General features: G+C 43.2%; 1 protein-coding gene across 1 annotated transcript; it reads left to right on the forward strand.

The window, feature by feature from the left end:
• Positions 1–280: 280 nt before the first annotated feature.
• fbxo22 (F-box protein 22) lies at positions 281–13,322 on the forward strand. Its single transcript, XM_084062920.1, has 8 exons — positions 281–471; positions 2,481–2,613; positions 3,638–3,725; positions 4,119–4,217; positions 7,235–7,387; positions 8,027–8,192; positions 11,148–11,385; positions 11,908–13,322. Exons 1-8 carry the CDS (start codon positions 335–337, stop codon positions 12,058–12,060), a joined length of 1,167 nt encoding a protein of 388 aa, XP_083919046.1. The 5' UTR covers positions 281–334; the 3' UTR covers positions 12,061–13,322.
• The last annotated feature ends 601 nt before the right edge of the window (positions 13,323–13,923 follow it).

Here is a 13,923-nt window from a genome sequence, read left to right on the forward strand (position 1 = left end):
CTCTCATTGACAGCACTACTTTTTCCAACAACCGCGGTCTACTTTTTTCGCCGATAAGTCTTTGCTCGCAGTCTCAAGCAAACTTGAGCCACGAGAAGCACCACCAAGCTGAGCGTTGCGAAGTTCGCTTTAGCCTACTCAGTCCCTTCCGAGTTATAGGCACAGAATCGTAAATTATCGCCCCCTCTAGGCAATGCCAGCGCCGAGCATTATGTTCCACCACCACGGAGTAATGTCCTCCCGGCCCCGCCCCCCGCTACAGAGATTGAGAGTGGTTGTTAGAACTCTGATCGCAGCCTCGCAGTTTAGCCAGCTTAGCATCCATACACCCAACATGGAGGAGAAGCCGTCGTCTGCCTGCGGCTCGCAGCAGCAGGACAGCAAGGCTGAATACATCCTCAGTAACGTGGCCGAGGTGGTGGAGAGGATCCTGACCTTCGTGCCGACCAAGTCTCTGCTGCAGATAGCAAGGTGAGCTGATGGAGACATGATACTGTTTGCTAGCATCATGGCTAGCATGCTAACACCTAGCTCTGGTCCATAGCGTTAGAAGGGGGTCGGAATGGAGAGTGAACACCGTTAGAAGGAGTTCTCCTTAACGCTATGTTATTTTCGAGCCGTTGCCCGCACACCCACGGTAGTTCAGGCTCTCGTCTGTAGTCAAAATAAATAATGCACTTTCGCTACTCACCAAAACAAACACTGTTTTAAGATGTTGATATCCTACTTTCCTTAGTGGGAACACTCGGAGCCCCCAACATCACGTCTAAAATATACTTTTTTTTGCAGAAAAGAAAGTATTCCACCGGAAGAAAAAATCTGGTAAATGTAATTGTTCCATTGACAAGATCTGTAGGGGGCGCAGTGGATTAACTAAAACATTTTTTCCTTCCGGTGAAATCTTTAAATTTCTGTCTAAAAAGTGTATTTTAGACGTGAGGTGGGGGCGCCGAGTGTTCCCACCAATGAAAGTAGGCTTTCGACATCTTAAACCCGTATTTGTTTTGGTGAGTAGTGAAAGTGTATTTTATATTTTGACCACAGACGAGAGGTCGCGGCCGCTGCGCTACCGCAGGTGTGCGGGCAACGGCTCGAAAGTAACGTAGCGTTAAGGAGAACTCCTACGGACCAGAGCTAGCATCATGGTTAGCATGCTAACACCTGAAGCTAACCCTAAATAATGTGCTATTTAAATAATATTGTTATTTTAAAGCCTACAACAGACGAAATGTTAAGCAGACGGTATAAGTGGTTAAGCTAAAAAATAAATTCATAAGTGCTTAAGGCAAAACTTCAATCCAATGTATTAGCCAAGAGTATATGTATTATTCTTATTAGTGGTTGTACTGCTACTGCCTTGCAACTTTATCCTATAGCCTGCTATGAGTCTGATTTATTACATGCATTTCCTAGTAAGCATGAACAAACACACATTATTCATGAATAATTATTAGATATTTAGTTGTACTGTTGTTATTACAGCTTTGGCTTGTTCAAGATCATGCTCAAGATCATCCATTACTTGGCTTGATTGAACCTAGCCTTGCATGTGAGACTGGTTTATTATCTTTACATAATAATATACAATGACACATATATCAGGGAATAAACCAGTCTCATTTATGAGGCTAGATTTAAATGTCTTTGGGGTGGTATCGCTTGAAAGACAGAATCAAGCTCAATATCCCTCAAACCATATGCATTTGTTAATATAGGAGTACATTTACTCAAGTAGTGTACTTATGTGCAGTTTTGAGGTGTTTGTACTTTACTTGTCCATTTTATGTTGCTTTATACTTCCACTTCCATTACAATTTAGAGGGAAATATTGTACTTTTTACTCCACTTCGTGTATTTAACTAGCTCCATTAAGAACCTCTCACTCCGCTATGCAGCTCTGAGATGAGGTCCTATGTCAAGGTCTCCCAGAATCGGTGGGACGGCTGCAAAGGCTCTGTTGTTTACCCTTTTATCTACATCGTATCCAAAAACGAATGGTAGATTCCTAAGCGCACAGATGTTTAAGGTTTGGTTGGGCACAAAATATTTTAGGTTGGGGACGAAACAACCCGTTTAAATCGCTTATTTAGTCAGCCTGTGGCCATGTTTCCCATTCAACCCGGAACACCCCCTACGTCCGGTGCCACAGCTGCTCCCGGTTAGGCTACAATGAGCTTGTAGATCTGCTATTTGTGGCGAAATCGATTTGTGTGGAGTGAAATAAGAGCGTACCAGATGCGCCCTATACAGGTTCGTTTTATCAAGTATAGAGGGTTTAAGTGGTACTGAATTTGCAGCTCAACAAAAGCTAATTCATCCTAGTGTATGACGGGAGGACTATTTCACGATGAATTCAAATCTCCACGATACAATTTATTTTTAACGGTTTTCTTTATCACGATAAATGATAATAACGATTATTGTCACATCCCTAGTGCAGGTTATGGAGGAACTGTGTTAACCCTACGTGTGCTGTTCAGTGTGTGCAGGTTATGGAGGAACTGTGCCCGCAGGGTCCTCAGGACCCAGCAGAAGTTGACGTGGGTGTCGGCCTGCGGTCCTTCCAACAAAGACGCGCACGCTCTCTGCAGCTGTCTGGCAGAGGAGGTGGAGGTACAACACGCACTGACACTCCGCTGATTTCGTCACCATTTCGTCGCTGTCAGGCGGAAACCACCTCCTATCTCCATATTCTAACTTGTGTTTTTTGTTGTTGTAAATTAACGGCCCCACTAGTCATACTACAGCGTCACACAAAAGCATCAAAAGTGTTTTTGAGTGATATCTTTGAATCTAAATCCTGACAAGTAAAGGTTTTGGAGGTGTCCACCTGACACAGATGATTTACTAAATGTTTTGTTTGTGTCACAGTTCTTCACGATGAATGAAGAATCCCAAAAAAACAAGAGAATACTTGTCTTGATGAATTAAGAAAGTAGAGGTCAAAGTACTGCTGTTAATACTCTGGAATATACTGTGAGAGTTTTGTTATGTGTGTGAGTTCATACATTTATTTTTCTTTTATATATGTTTGCTGGGCTTTATTTTTCCGTTATATATGTTTTAAATCAAGTATTCATTTTTAGGGGGATTTTTCATTCACTGTGAAAATAATTCAAGACTTCACGGGGTGTAATTGATTAAAAAAGTGGCATTTAAGTCGCTGTAAGTGATATGTTTTGATTGAATCATAATCACTTTCAATTTCGCTTGTTTATCCTCTATCCTGTTCTCTCTCCTGATGGGATGAAATTGGTATTCCGACCTGAAAACGTACCTTCTGCTTACTAAAGAACTGGAGAGATAGGGAGACTCCTGTTACTGAACAAACACTCCCTAGCAATGATTGCTATATTAGAGCTATTTAACACTTTAACAACAAAATGCTGCAACATACTAGTGTCGTGTCCAGAGGTGTACTTGTACATCAAGTTGCCTGGTGCTACGGAAACTGGACATAATCCTGACCTATGGGCCAAATGGACCCCTACGGGTCCTCTCAGAGTTGCAAATGGATATACTAACATTAAGCGTTAAACTACCTAGTCAATATTATGAAATACCTGCCAATGACTGTTGTTTGCATTTTACATAACAGCCTATTAAATAGTTTTGAGGCTTTTCTTATTCTGTACAGAAAGTGTTCCTGTTGCCTAAAACCGTTCTGGCCCTGGTAGACAGTGAGGCCTTCAATGGACAAGCATACTGCTACAGCCAGAACAAAGGTATTGCAGCACTTCTACTGCCCAGAGGCTGAGATGGATATTTTACCTTGCAGATCAAATGTGGTTGCGTCTGGGGCACTCATGAATAACATTTTACAACATTATACAACTACTGCAAACATTACATTTATTTTCATAAAAAAAAAAAAAAAAAAAAAAATATATATATATATATATATATATATATATATATATATATATATATATATATATATATATATATATATATATATATATATATATATATATATATATATATATATATATATATATATATATATATATATATATATATATATATATATATATATTGCTAAGACAATGCTCTGGGGAATCAAAGTTGGTGCCACTTGATCAGTAATCCATTTCTTTAACATTTGTTTTTACTTGCAGCGAAAAAGTGTCGTCACACTCCAGACACAGTTGAGGAGCTGAGCATGCTCTTCCCCAAAGCATGTGACCTCATAGGCATCGCCACGCCAGGAATAGTGTGTAAGTGTTCCTCTTGTCTTACTACTTTTAACATTTGTGCAAAAAGCAGAGTGCATACACAGATGGTGGCTGAGCTAAGAGTGTTCACTTTAGTTACTTGTACAAACTGTACAGCAGTGGTTCCCAACCATTTTTTTCCTTGGAACCCCCCTTTGCGCTCAGTTCACATATAAAAGTGTCAACGTTAGTGCACAACACTAAGCAAGAAGCTAAAAGTAATAATTAGGCGTGTCCAAGGTTATGAGTGACAACTTACACTCAGCTAGCTGACAGTGTTTCAGTGTGTGTGTCTGCTTGTTGAGGTGAACAAACAGCTGTAGATGGGAAATTAATCAATATTGATTGACTACATGACCTATTTATCGAGTCCGTCTGTATAATACAGATGTATTTGTCCTCGACTCCAACTGCTGTCCGTACAGACCACCCGTGGCCGGAGCTGTCCTGGTTGTTTATATATGTTGTTTAGTTGTCTGTATCGATCTGAAGGTGCTGTATACATCATTCAGCCACTAGATGTCACACTCCACTTCACATCACAACACCTCTGTTGCATAAGGTTCCCTGTTTCCCTGAATATAATCTATAAGGCAGCGCTCATGCTGTTTGCACCATTGCAACATGGCATTGACCTCGAAAGGAGGATAATCAATGATTTACCGGACAGCTCCGGACAGCTTATATAAATGGTAAATGGTTTTGGCTTTTATCCAAAGCGCTTTACATAGATTGTGCATTACATTCACCCATTCACACACACACATTTATACACCGATGGCGGAGGAAACAATGCAAGTCACCAAACCTGCTCATCGGGAGCAATTAGGGGTTCAGCGTCTTGCTCAAGGACACTTCGACTCTTAACTCTGGGGGAGCCCAGGATCGAACTGGGAACCTTGTGGTTTCCATCCGGCCGCTCTACCGGCCACTCTACCCCTGAGCCACTGCCGCCCCCATCATAGACATATAGACATGTCTCATAGACGGCTCCCTCTTTCGGAGCCGGGCCGTAACATCGCGAACAATATGGCGTTTATATTCACAGTGTGCACGTATTGGGTGGGATGTGCATGGCGAGAGAGAAGCGTGCAGCAGATGTCCTGACTCAGGGCTCAAACTGGTGACGTCACAGGTAATGAAACGTTGCATGCATGTGTCATGCATCCCATCCTGCTTCCTCGTTAGGGGTCTCTGTGGGGAAGCGGCATGTCTCGGGTCGTTATGTTGATGAATAGTCCCATCCGCTACAGTCGTGGCACTCTCCATTTGTCTGCGTAATCACAGTCCCACGGAGAAGTGACATTTCATCAGCTGTGTTCACTTGATGGCGTATCACGCTCGCCATCATCTGTCACCTTTAATGGCACGCTTGGATGTTTGTGATAATACTGCTGCTGTGGTATTGCAGCCACGCGGAGGAGGGTCAACGCCGGGTCGCCTACTCAAATGCAACGGATGGTGGTGATTCTCGCGTCGGGATTATGTGCGGCTATAAATTACAGTACAACAAATGTTTATACATACCCATACCATTTACATTATGGTAAAATGCTAAATGTAAAGTGTTATGTTTAGTTTGGACCATGCACAAAACACATGGATCTCAAACAAAGACAAGAGATGCTTTGTACCAGATGATTAAAACAAATCGAATAATGTGGATCTCGGGATCCAAATGGGAACAGCTTGGCTTCAATGTGGATCTTGTCTGTATGACTGTTTTCAGCCTGATCAGAGCCGGATTATAAAAATAAACCTAAATATTTAAAAAAGTATAAAACATGCAGGAAAAAATATTAGTGGAGATACTTCTGTGGCACATGTTGTGTGCACACATGTGGTGCTGATTGGTCCAGCGGTTTGCGAGAAAACCTCTGGACACACACACACACACACACACACACACACACACACACACACACACAGACCCTCCCCTAGACGGCTTGCCTCTGAGGAGCTAAGCCGTAAAAAAAAGTTTATTTTGGCTAAGAAAACTTTGGGAACCATGTGCTGTGTACACTAATCCACATTTGAAATTAAACATTGGGCTAACACAGCTGTGTTTAATTTTTATTAGCCAGGACCTGGTTCCAGCAATCAAACTGGCTGTTCTTTATTGCGAGGCCAACAACTCACTTTTACAATAAGAAACTCAATGAGTTGTCATTTCAAGGTCGGAAGAGTCTGAATATGTCCATGTGGATCACAACGTTGTGAACCTCAATCATTCATAATGCTTTTGACTTATATGTACATATGTACAGAATCCAGTGTCACTCCATGCTGTGGTGACAGTAAATGTCTAGTGAAAGAGTGAGAATTCCTTCTTCAGCTGAGTGAAGATGTGGAAACGATTCAGAAACAGACTTTTCAGACCCAATATTTCTTTCCCATGAGGGACACAGCACACAACACAGACTGCAAAGACGAGAAAGGAGTCTCTAGGACAGTTGCATCTCCCACATTTACGTACTGTAGATCTGAAACGCACGATTACTGTGCGATTACGCAACATTCTTGTAGCTTTGCATGTTAACAACATTAAGCATGTCAGTCTGGCTCATCCAACTCTACAACTGGTTTCCCCTTCTCATTCATGTAAAGTCACATTTCCACACCCAATTGAAAGAACCATACAACTCGAGCACCGATCACTAGACCAGTCAAGATCAAGACCATTGATGTTTAAGTGTCTTTGCCTTAATCAAATTAACGGAGGGAGAATGGCTGCCAGAAACAAACGGATAGCTGGAAGTGAATATTTAAATTAAAAATATTTTCGCCTTATGTCATTGCGCGTGATGTTGCACTTAGTGTGGGGCACCAAAAATAGCAGATCTACAACCTCACAATACATTGCAGTGTGATGTGTAGTGAGCTCGTAGATCCACTGTTTTCGGTGCAACTAACTATGAATTAGGCTTAGATCAGCCAGCAGTTTGACGCCGTTGGGTTAGAACCAGGATAGGACCATCAATGACTACAATGTTTAAGTCCACCTTGTGTCTGTTCCCCAGTGACTCCCAGTGGCTCCCACTCGGGTCCTCCTCAAGAGTACCAGGAAGGAGAGGCAGGGTTCGCCATCATGTTCCCCAGCGTGGAGGGAGTTCACATCAAGCCCTTCCATTTCTGCAAGAAGACCATGTCTCAAACAGCCCTGGAGGAGGCAGGTCAGGCGTCAAGTTTAAGGCAGCTCACTGTACCCGGGGGCAAAGTTTGCCTTGTCGTAGGGCTGGGGCAATTAACTGAACATGTATCGAAACAGACATTTGGAACTTAATGTTTACGACTTAATAATGGATTTAACGTACCTATGCATGAAACAATGTCTGCGGTGTGGAATTAATTCAGTCTGAATCATATAACAAATTTGTCATTGTGACTGTGCAGCTTCAGTCATGCAAGAAGGAAGCAAGACACAATCGATTAATAGCAAACTTAATAAACCACATCCTGAATATAACTCTCCTTCGTGTGGAGGGGCGATATGTTTCAAAGAGACTGGTTGCAAAAAGCATATTGCGATCATATGTGAGATGCACTATATTACACACATAAATCCAGCTGTGGTTGTAAAATATTTGGAAAACTTCTTGTAAAGTTATTGAAAAGTCATAAAAATCCATGTCAAAATATACATATATAAACCCAGATTTATTCATTGTGTAAACCTGCGATATGAGATAATATACAGTTAAATCTGCAGCCGTATGTTGAAGCAATTCCTTGGCCCATGAATTTCCAAAATTGTGTGTGTGTGTGTGTGTGTGCCTCCCTCCCTCCCTCATTGCTTTCTCTCCTCTCTCTAGGATTAGTAGATAACCCAGAGCTTCGAGTGGTGCTGCTGTTTGTCTATGAGGCGTATAAGCCTGGAGCTGCTCGCTTCCTCAGCCAGGTGCTGGAACCGCTGGCCAAGAGCAAAGCTCTGGTAGCTGGAGGACTGGTGGAGAGCGCCTTCTCTCCTCCACGCCAGTGGTGAGTTAAAGCATTGGTTTTATGCCAAGGCCCCCCAAATTAATGTATTAAATTGTATTATTTGGCTGTAGACCCCCATCTGAAAAGATTTCAGTGTCCGGTACCCCCATACAATATTTTGTTGTTTCCAAAATATTCAAAGTTTCAACATTTTCCAAGATTTTGTTTTAGAATATAGCAGTCAATTAATCAATTTCATTTAAAGCCCGGCATGGACAGGCTCCCAGTTACATTTATGATATCGTCGCTGTCGGGTGGAAACCTCCAAAACAGTTACTTATCAGTATTCAAATTCAAAAATAGCAAAAGTAGCAGATCTACAAGCTCAAAACGCATTTCACGCCGCATTTCGAGCTTGTAGATTCGCTACTTTGATGCTTTTGTGTGACCCTGCAGTATGATCAAGTATAGGGCATTCATTTATGAAAAATCACAAAAAGTTACAATATGAAGAAAAGAGGTTTCTGCCCGACAGCAACGAAATGCTGGTCGCTTACAAGCCCGTGCGCAGCCTTAGATCCTCAGGCAGGGCCTCCTGGTTACCTCTAAAACTCGCCTCATTATTACCGGGGCCGATCAGGCTCGTGTGGGCCAGGCAGCTAGGCTTTGGAACACCCTGCCTGAACACCCTGCCTGAGGAGCTATGCCTAACAAAATCAGTGTATGCTTTCACTTCTGAAAACATACCATTACATCTATATCAAGTTTTTTTTTCTTAAAGGGATATTTCACGTAGGTGATAAAAATGACCCCAAACATATATCCCTTTATCCCAATTATCCGTTTATTTGCCTGTGATAGCTCAAATGTTCTAACTTATATATGAGACTATTATTATTATTGTATTCTGTTCTTACTTTGTTGTTTGTGGCTTTTTAACCTTGTTCTGTAAAGCACTTTACAAATACATTCATTTTCATTCAATATCATATTGAGGAAGTATGCAGTGAAACTAAAGAAGCTGTAACCCGACGCCACTGTGCGTCTGGTCAACCAGTATGCATATATACTGTACTGTTGTGTTCAAATGTGTTGCTGTCGGGTGGAAACCTTGTATGTCCAAAACTTACTTTACAGGGAATGGAAAAAAAGAACCTGCGTTCCAATGGCTCCAATATAATGTCATCGTTTAAATATCTATAAAACGTACAGTCAGACTTAACCACTTTCACTTAAATATTTTTTTCATAAAATATCGTAAAAAGATCTACAAGGGCACATCGCGACAATGTTGTGAGCTTGTAGATCTGCTTTTCGAGCTACTTTTGCATGGCACTCTTGTATGAAGAAGTAGGGCATTCATTTTAGAAAAAAACATGAAATATGGAGGAGATACAAGGTTTCTGCCCGTCAGTGACGATATGGAATACTAAATGAAGGCAAGGATATAGAAAAGTACTGTGAAGCTCCTTTTGGGACGTTTTCTGTGAAGAAAAATATTTTTTTGTAATAGAGAAAGAATGCATATGAAAGAATGTACTAATGAACCCAAGGGTCCATGTTAGGGTGCGTTCGGAAATTGCGCACTGGAGCGCACTCGCCTATTAGTTTGTATTGGCCAGTGTGCTCAGTGCTGTATTTCCGAACGCACCCTTAGTGTGCACCTTGGTGTCCCATGGAGAATTAACCCTACTGGTTCAGTTGACTCCAACACCATTTGGCCACAATTTCCACTTGCACACAAGATAATCTCAACATTTTAACGGACAGATGTGCTGTGTGTGTGGTGGATGAACCCTAACCATTTGACCCCCATGTGACCCCTTGGCGTTTTCTCATCATAATCTAATAGAGGATGAATCCTAGTGATTTTGTTAACCCATTGGCCTTTCTTCTAGTCTAAAGCCTCCGTCACTAAATAAACAACATTCACTGAGGGCTCCAAGGATTGTCGTCGGTTGTACACTGGCTATTTTCAAATAGCCAAAGTATAAAATAGGTCTCACGTGGTTAAATATGAGGTAAAGAGCTTTCTATTTATGTCATCCAATGTGTTGAGGCCTCCGAGGTAGTAAAATGTTTGAAACCACATTCTAATCTATTTTCCGCGAGGATGAGCCTGTGGCCACCTGGAGAGTGAAGACCGCTGGGGATACACTTTTCCAGGCTGTGTAACTTTAATCTGAGCCATTTTTCTCTTCTGAAAGTAAATTGGAGTACAATGCCTTGTTCCCCAGCAGCTGACGAGAGCTACTCTGCCTCTATAATGTGACTCCAGAGAAACTGGACTTATCAGCATTATTCCACTGGTGTTCTCGCTCTCGCTCTCTCTCTCTTTCCGTCTCCGTCTGTCTGTGTTTTTCTTTCTCTCTCTTTACCTGTCTCTCGCTGTCTTTCTCCCTCTCCCTTTTGGTCTCTCTCCCTCCCCTCTGTCTCGCCCCGCCATCTCCTTCTCTTTCTCTCCTTGTCTCCCCCCCCTCTCTCTCTTTCACTCTTTCTTCCTGTCTCACTCCACTCCTATCCTGTCTCTCATTCTCATTCTGCTGTCCCGTCTTGTCTCTCTCTCTCTCTCTCTCTCTCTCTCCCCGGGGCGATCAGAGCCCTGAACAATGACAGAGCTGCCAGGTCAAACTCAGTAAACAGCCCTGCCTGCTCACAACACGCCACAGCGGCACTATTCTTTTTGGAACAAAACCCCCTTGCACATGTTGTACTTGCACTATATATATATATATATATGTATCTTTGCTGTCAGATTTTATGTCCATAACTGTTAACTTTTCAGAAAACCCCAGAATAGATCAGGAGCGATTATCGGGTAAGATCATCTATCACCTAGTGCACTGGTTCCCAAACAGTTTCTCTTCTGGGGGATCCCTGGCAAAAAAAAAATCAGATGGGGCGTCTGCAGCCAAATACATATACATTTGGGGATTCCTTGACATGAATGAGTGACAAATAAATCCTTTGTTTCCCCCCCCCCCCCCCCCCCTCTCTCTCTCTCTTTCCATACAGCTGCAGTCAGGGTGCGTACGGCGTGGTGGGCGTCACCCTGAGCGGGCCCAAGGTGCAGGGGGCCTCGGTGCTGCTGGAGCAGGACGTCAGCAGCCCCAAGGCGGCCGAGGCCACCATCCGCCGGCTGAAGGCGGCCAAGCTGCCCGAGAGGAACACCCTGGGCTTCATGTTCGCCTGCGTGGGCCGAGGACACAACTACTACAACCAGAGCAACGTGGAGGCCGAGGCCTTCCGCAAGGTAGGCCCCTCACAGTTATTACCTAATCGCAATTATTTGAGATAATCGCAATCATTTTTGCTTTATCGTGATAATCATTTCCATGTTGAAAAAACAGCGGAAACAGAAACAGATCTACAAGCTCAAAACACGTCGCATCGTGACGCGTGGCTGTTTCCACTATTAATATTTTTTAATCTTTTAAGTATAAAGTTATTTAACTGTTCCTGTTCCTGTTCCAGTTGTAAAAAAGAAGGCATCGCGACCTCGTTCGCTTGTTATACGCCATTGAAAATAGCATGTCTCGCCAAAAATACATAGTAAAACACAGGAGATACAGGTGATTTCCCAAAAACTTTAAGTCGTCCTTGGCAGTGAATGAGTTAATATGTTATTTGTAATATCTGCCCTGTGCAACTTTATTTTACGAAGCCTAAAAGCTAAACAGAAATGTAAAAAGGAAACTCAAGTAAAAGTAACCTCAGAATTGTACTTGAAAGTACAGTACAAGAAGTAAATGTACTTGTTTGCTTTTCCACCAAGGTCTTCCCCAACACGCCGCTCTTCGGCCTGTTCGGCAACGGCGAGATCGGCTGTGACCGCATCGTCAAAGACGACTACACGCTGTGCGACGCCGACACAGACAGCCTGCAGCACGAGTACACCACGGTAATGACACTGGTGCACCTGGGCTGACCAATCAGCAACAAGAAACCCTGCACCTATAAGGAACAACAAAACATTCTGGTGCTCAACCACCTAAATAATAACCGTTGTTCTTCAACAGTGGTTTCCAGGGGGTCCCGCAGCTAAACGATTGATCGTTAGGAACCAAATGGACCCTTACAGGCCTGTAACTCAGAGAGCGTACAACTGGAACAAAATGGACCTGTAAGGGTCCAATTGGTTCTATTTGTACACTCTCTGAGTTATATTGGGGGGAGGGGGGTCCGTGGCCTAATGCTTAACAAACTGGGGGTCCTCTAAACTGGGGGTCCACGGTGATGACACTGGTGCACCTGGGCTGGCCAATGAGCACGCACAACCTTCCACTGACTGAACGAACTCAGAACGGTGCACCTTCAGGAAACTCCCAACATTCCGGTTGCTTGCCTGCCATAGAGCACCGAGATCTGACATCACTGACCGCTAGAGGGCGCTATCCCCCAGGGTTGCGTCGTTATTTTTTGTGTTGAAATCCCCATAGGGGAATCTTGGCTCACGTCATATATGTGATGTAATAAATGCATCATCCGGCGTTTCTGTCAGGGGGGTGACTGCATCATTTATGATATTCATTAATATTTGATACAGCCTGTTAATGGAGAAATTTTAATTGATCCTGCCTTGAAAGTCTTAAAAACTACACTTCCGGGTCTGAAATCACTGTCCCTACAGCAGCCGTGTTCATGGGAAATGTAGTCTTTGGGTCGTTTGACTTGTTTATAGCATTTATTGTGTTGCTCTTTGGGTAAATGTATACATTTCCACCTTCAGTCGATGCTTCATATCCATATGAGTAAAACTTCTGGGTAGTTTGTTAATTTTTGGAACACAGTTCTTATATGAGGCGATCTAAGATTCCCCTAATGGGGATTGCAACTCAAAAAATAACGCTGCGACCCAAGGGGATAGTGCCCTCTAGCGGCAGTGATGTCGGGACTTCGGTGCTCTATTAAGGCCAATTCCACACCAATGATTAGCTATGCAACCAAACCGTTGCAAAATACGCTGCTTAGAAGACTCGCAAGTCTGAATTGCCCCGTTGCAGGTCGGTACAGTTTTGGTATTCTGATGCACGCGGTTGTGAAGTTGCAGCTGGTAGTGTCACAGGTCACTGGTGTGGACTGGTTCTCAACGTGGGCTTCCAGGGACCCCCCCCCCCCCAAGGGGTTCCCAGGGGTCCCCAGCTAAATGATTGATAGTTAAGAACCAAATGGACCCTTACAGGCCTGTAACTCAATAATGTACAAATGTGGTTCCATTTGTACATGGGGGGGGGGGGGGGGGGGGGTCGTAGAAAAACAACATTCTGGTTGTTTGTGTGCTATATAATCCAGTGGTTCCCAACCTGAGGTCTGGGGCCTCCCTTGGGCAGGACGCCAAATATCATGTGGGCCTTGTCTGTTTGGAGGTTGTCAATTTTTTTAAAAACATGTTGCACAAAATCAAAACTTTGCTTTCATCCATTTTCAACCTGGCATCCCATTTTTGTGCATGACATTATATTGTCGGGAAAAAAAAAAAAATATTGGAAAACATTTTTTTTCCAAGATTTTCCAAAGAATTGACAAGCTCACACCGCGGTGCGTTGTGAGCTTGTCGATCGGCTATTACGCTGTTCTTCGTATGAGAACTTTAGTGTGTGTGTGTGTGTGTGTGTGTGTGCATGCGCACATATGGGGTCTCAGCTTTTGTCAGACGTAAGGGGGGCCTCCATTGAAAAAAGGTTGGGAAACACATGGGGAGGGGGGGGGTGTAACCATGGTGATGTACGCACAAGACAATATGGCTGCCACCATCACAGCACTTAAACACGCCAGATCTATCCTTAGGCTA

Source organism: Gymnoscopelus microlampas, assembly GCF_963454915.1.
Source record: "Gymnoscopelus microlampas genome assembly, chromosome: 1".
In the NCBI taxonomy this organism is placed as follows: Eukaryota; Metazoa; Chordata; class Actinopteri; order Myctophiformes; family Myctophidae; genus Gymnoscopelus; species Gymnoscopelus microlampas.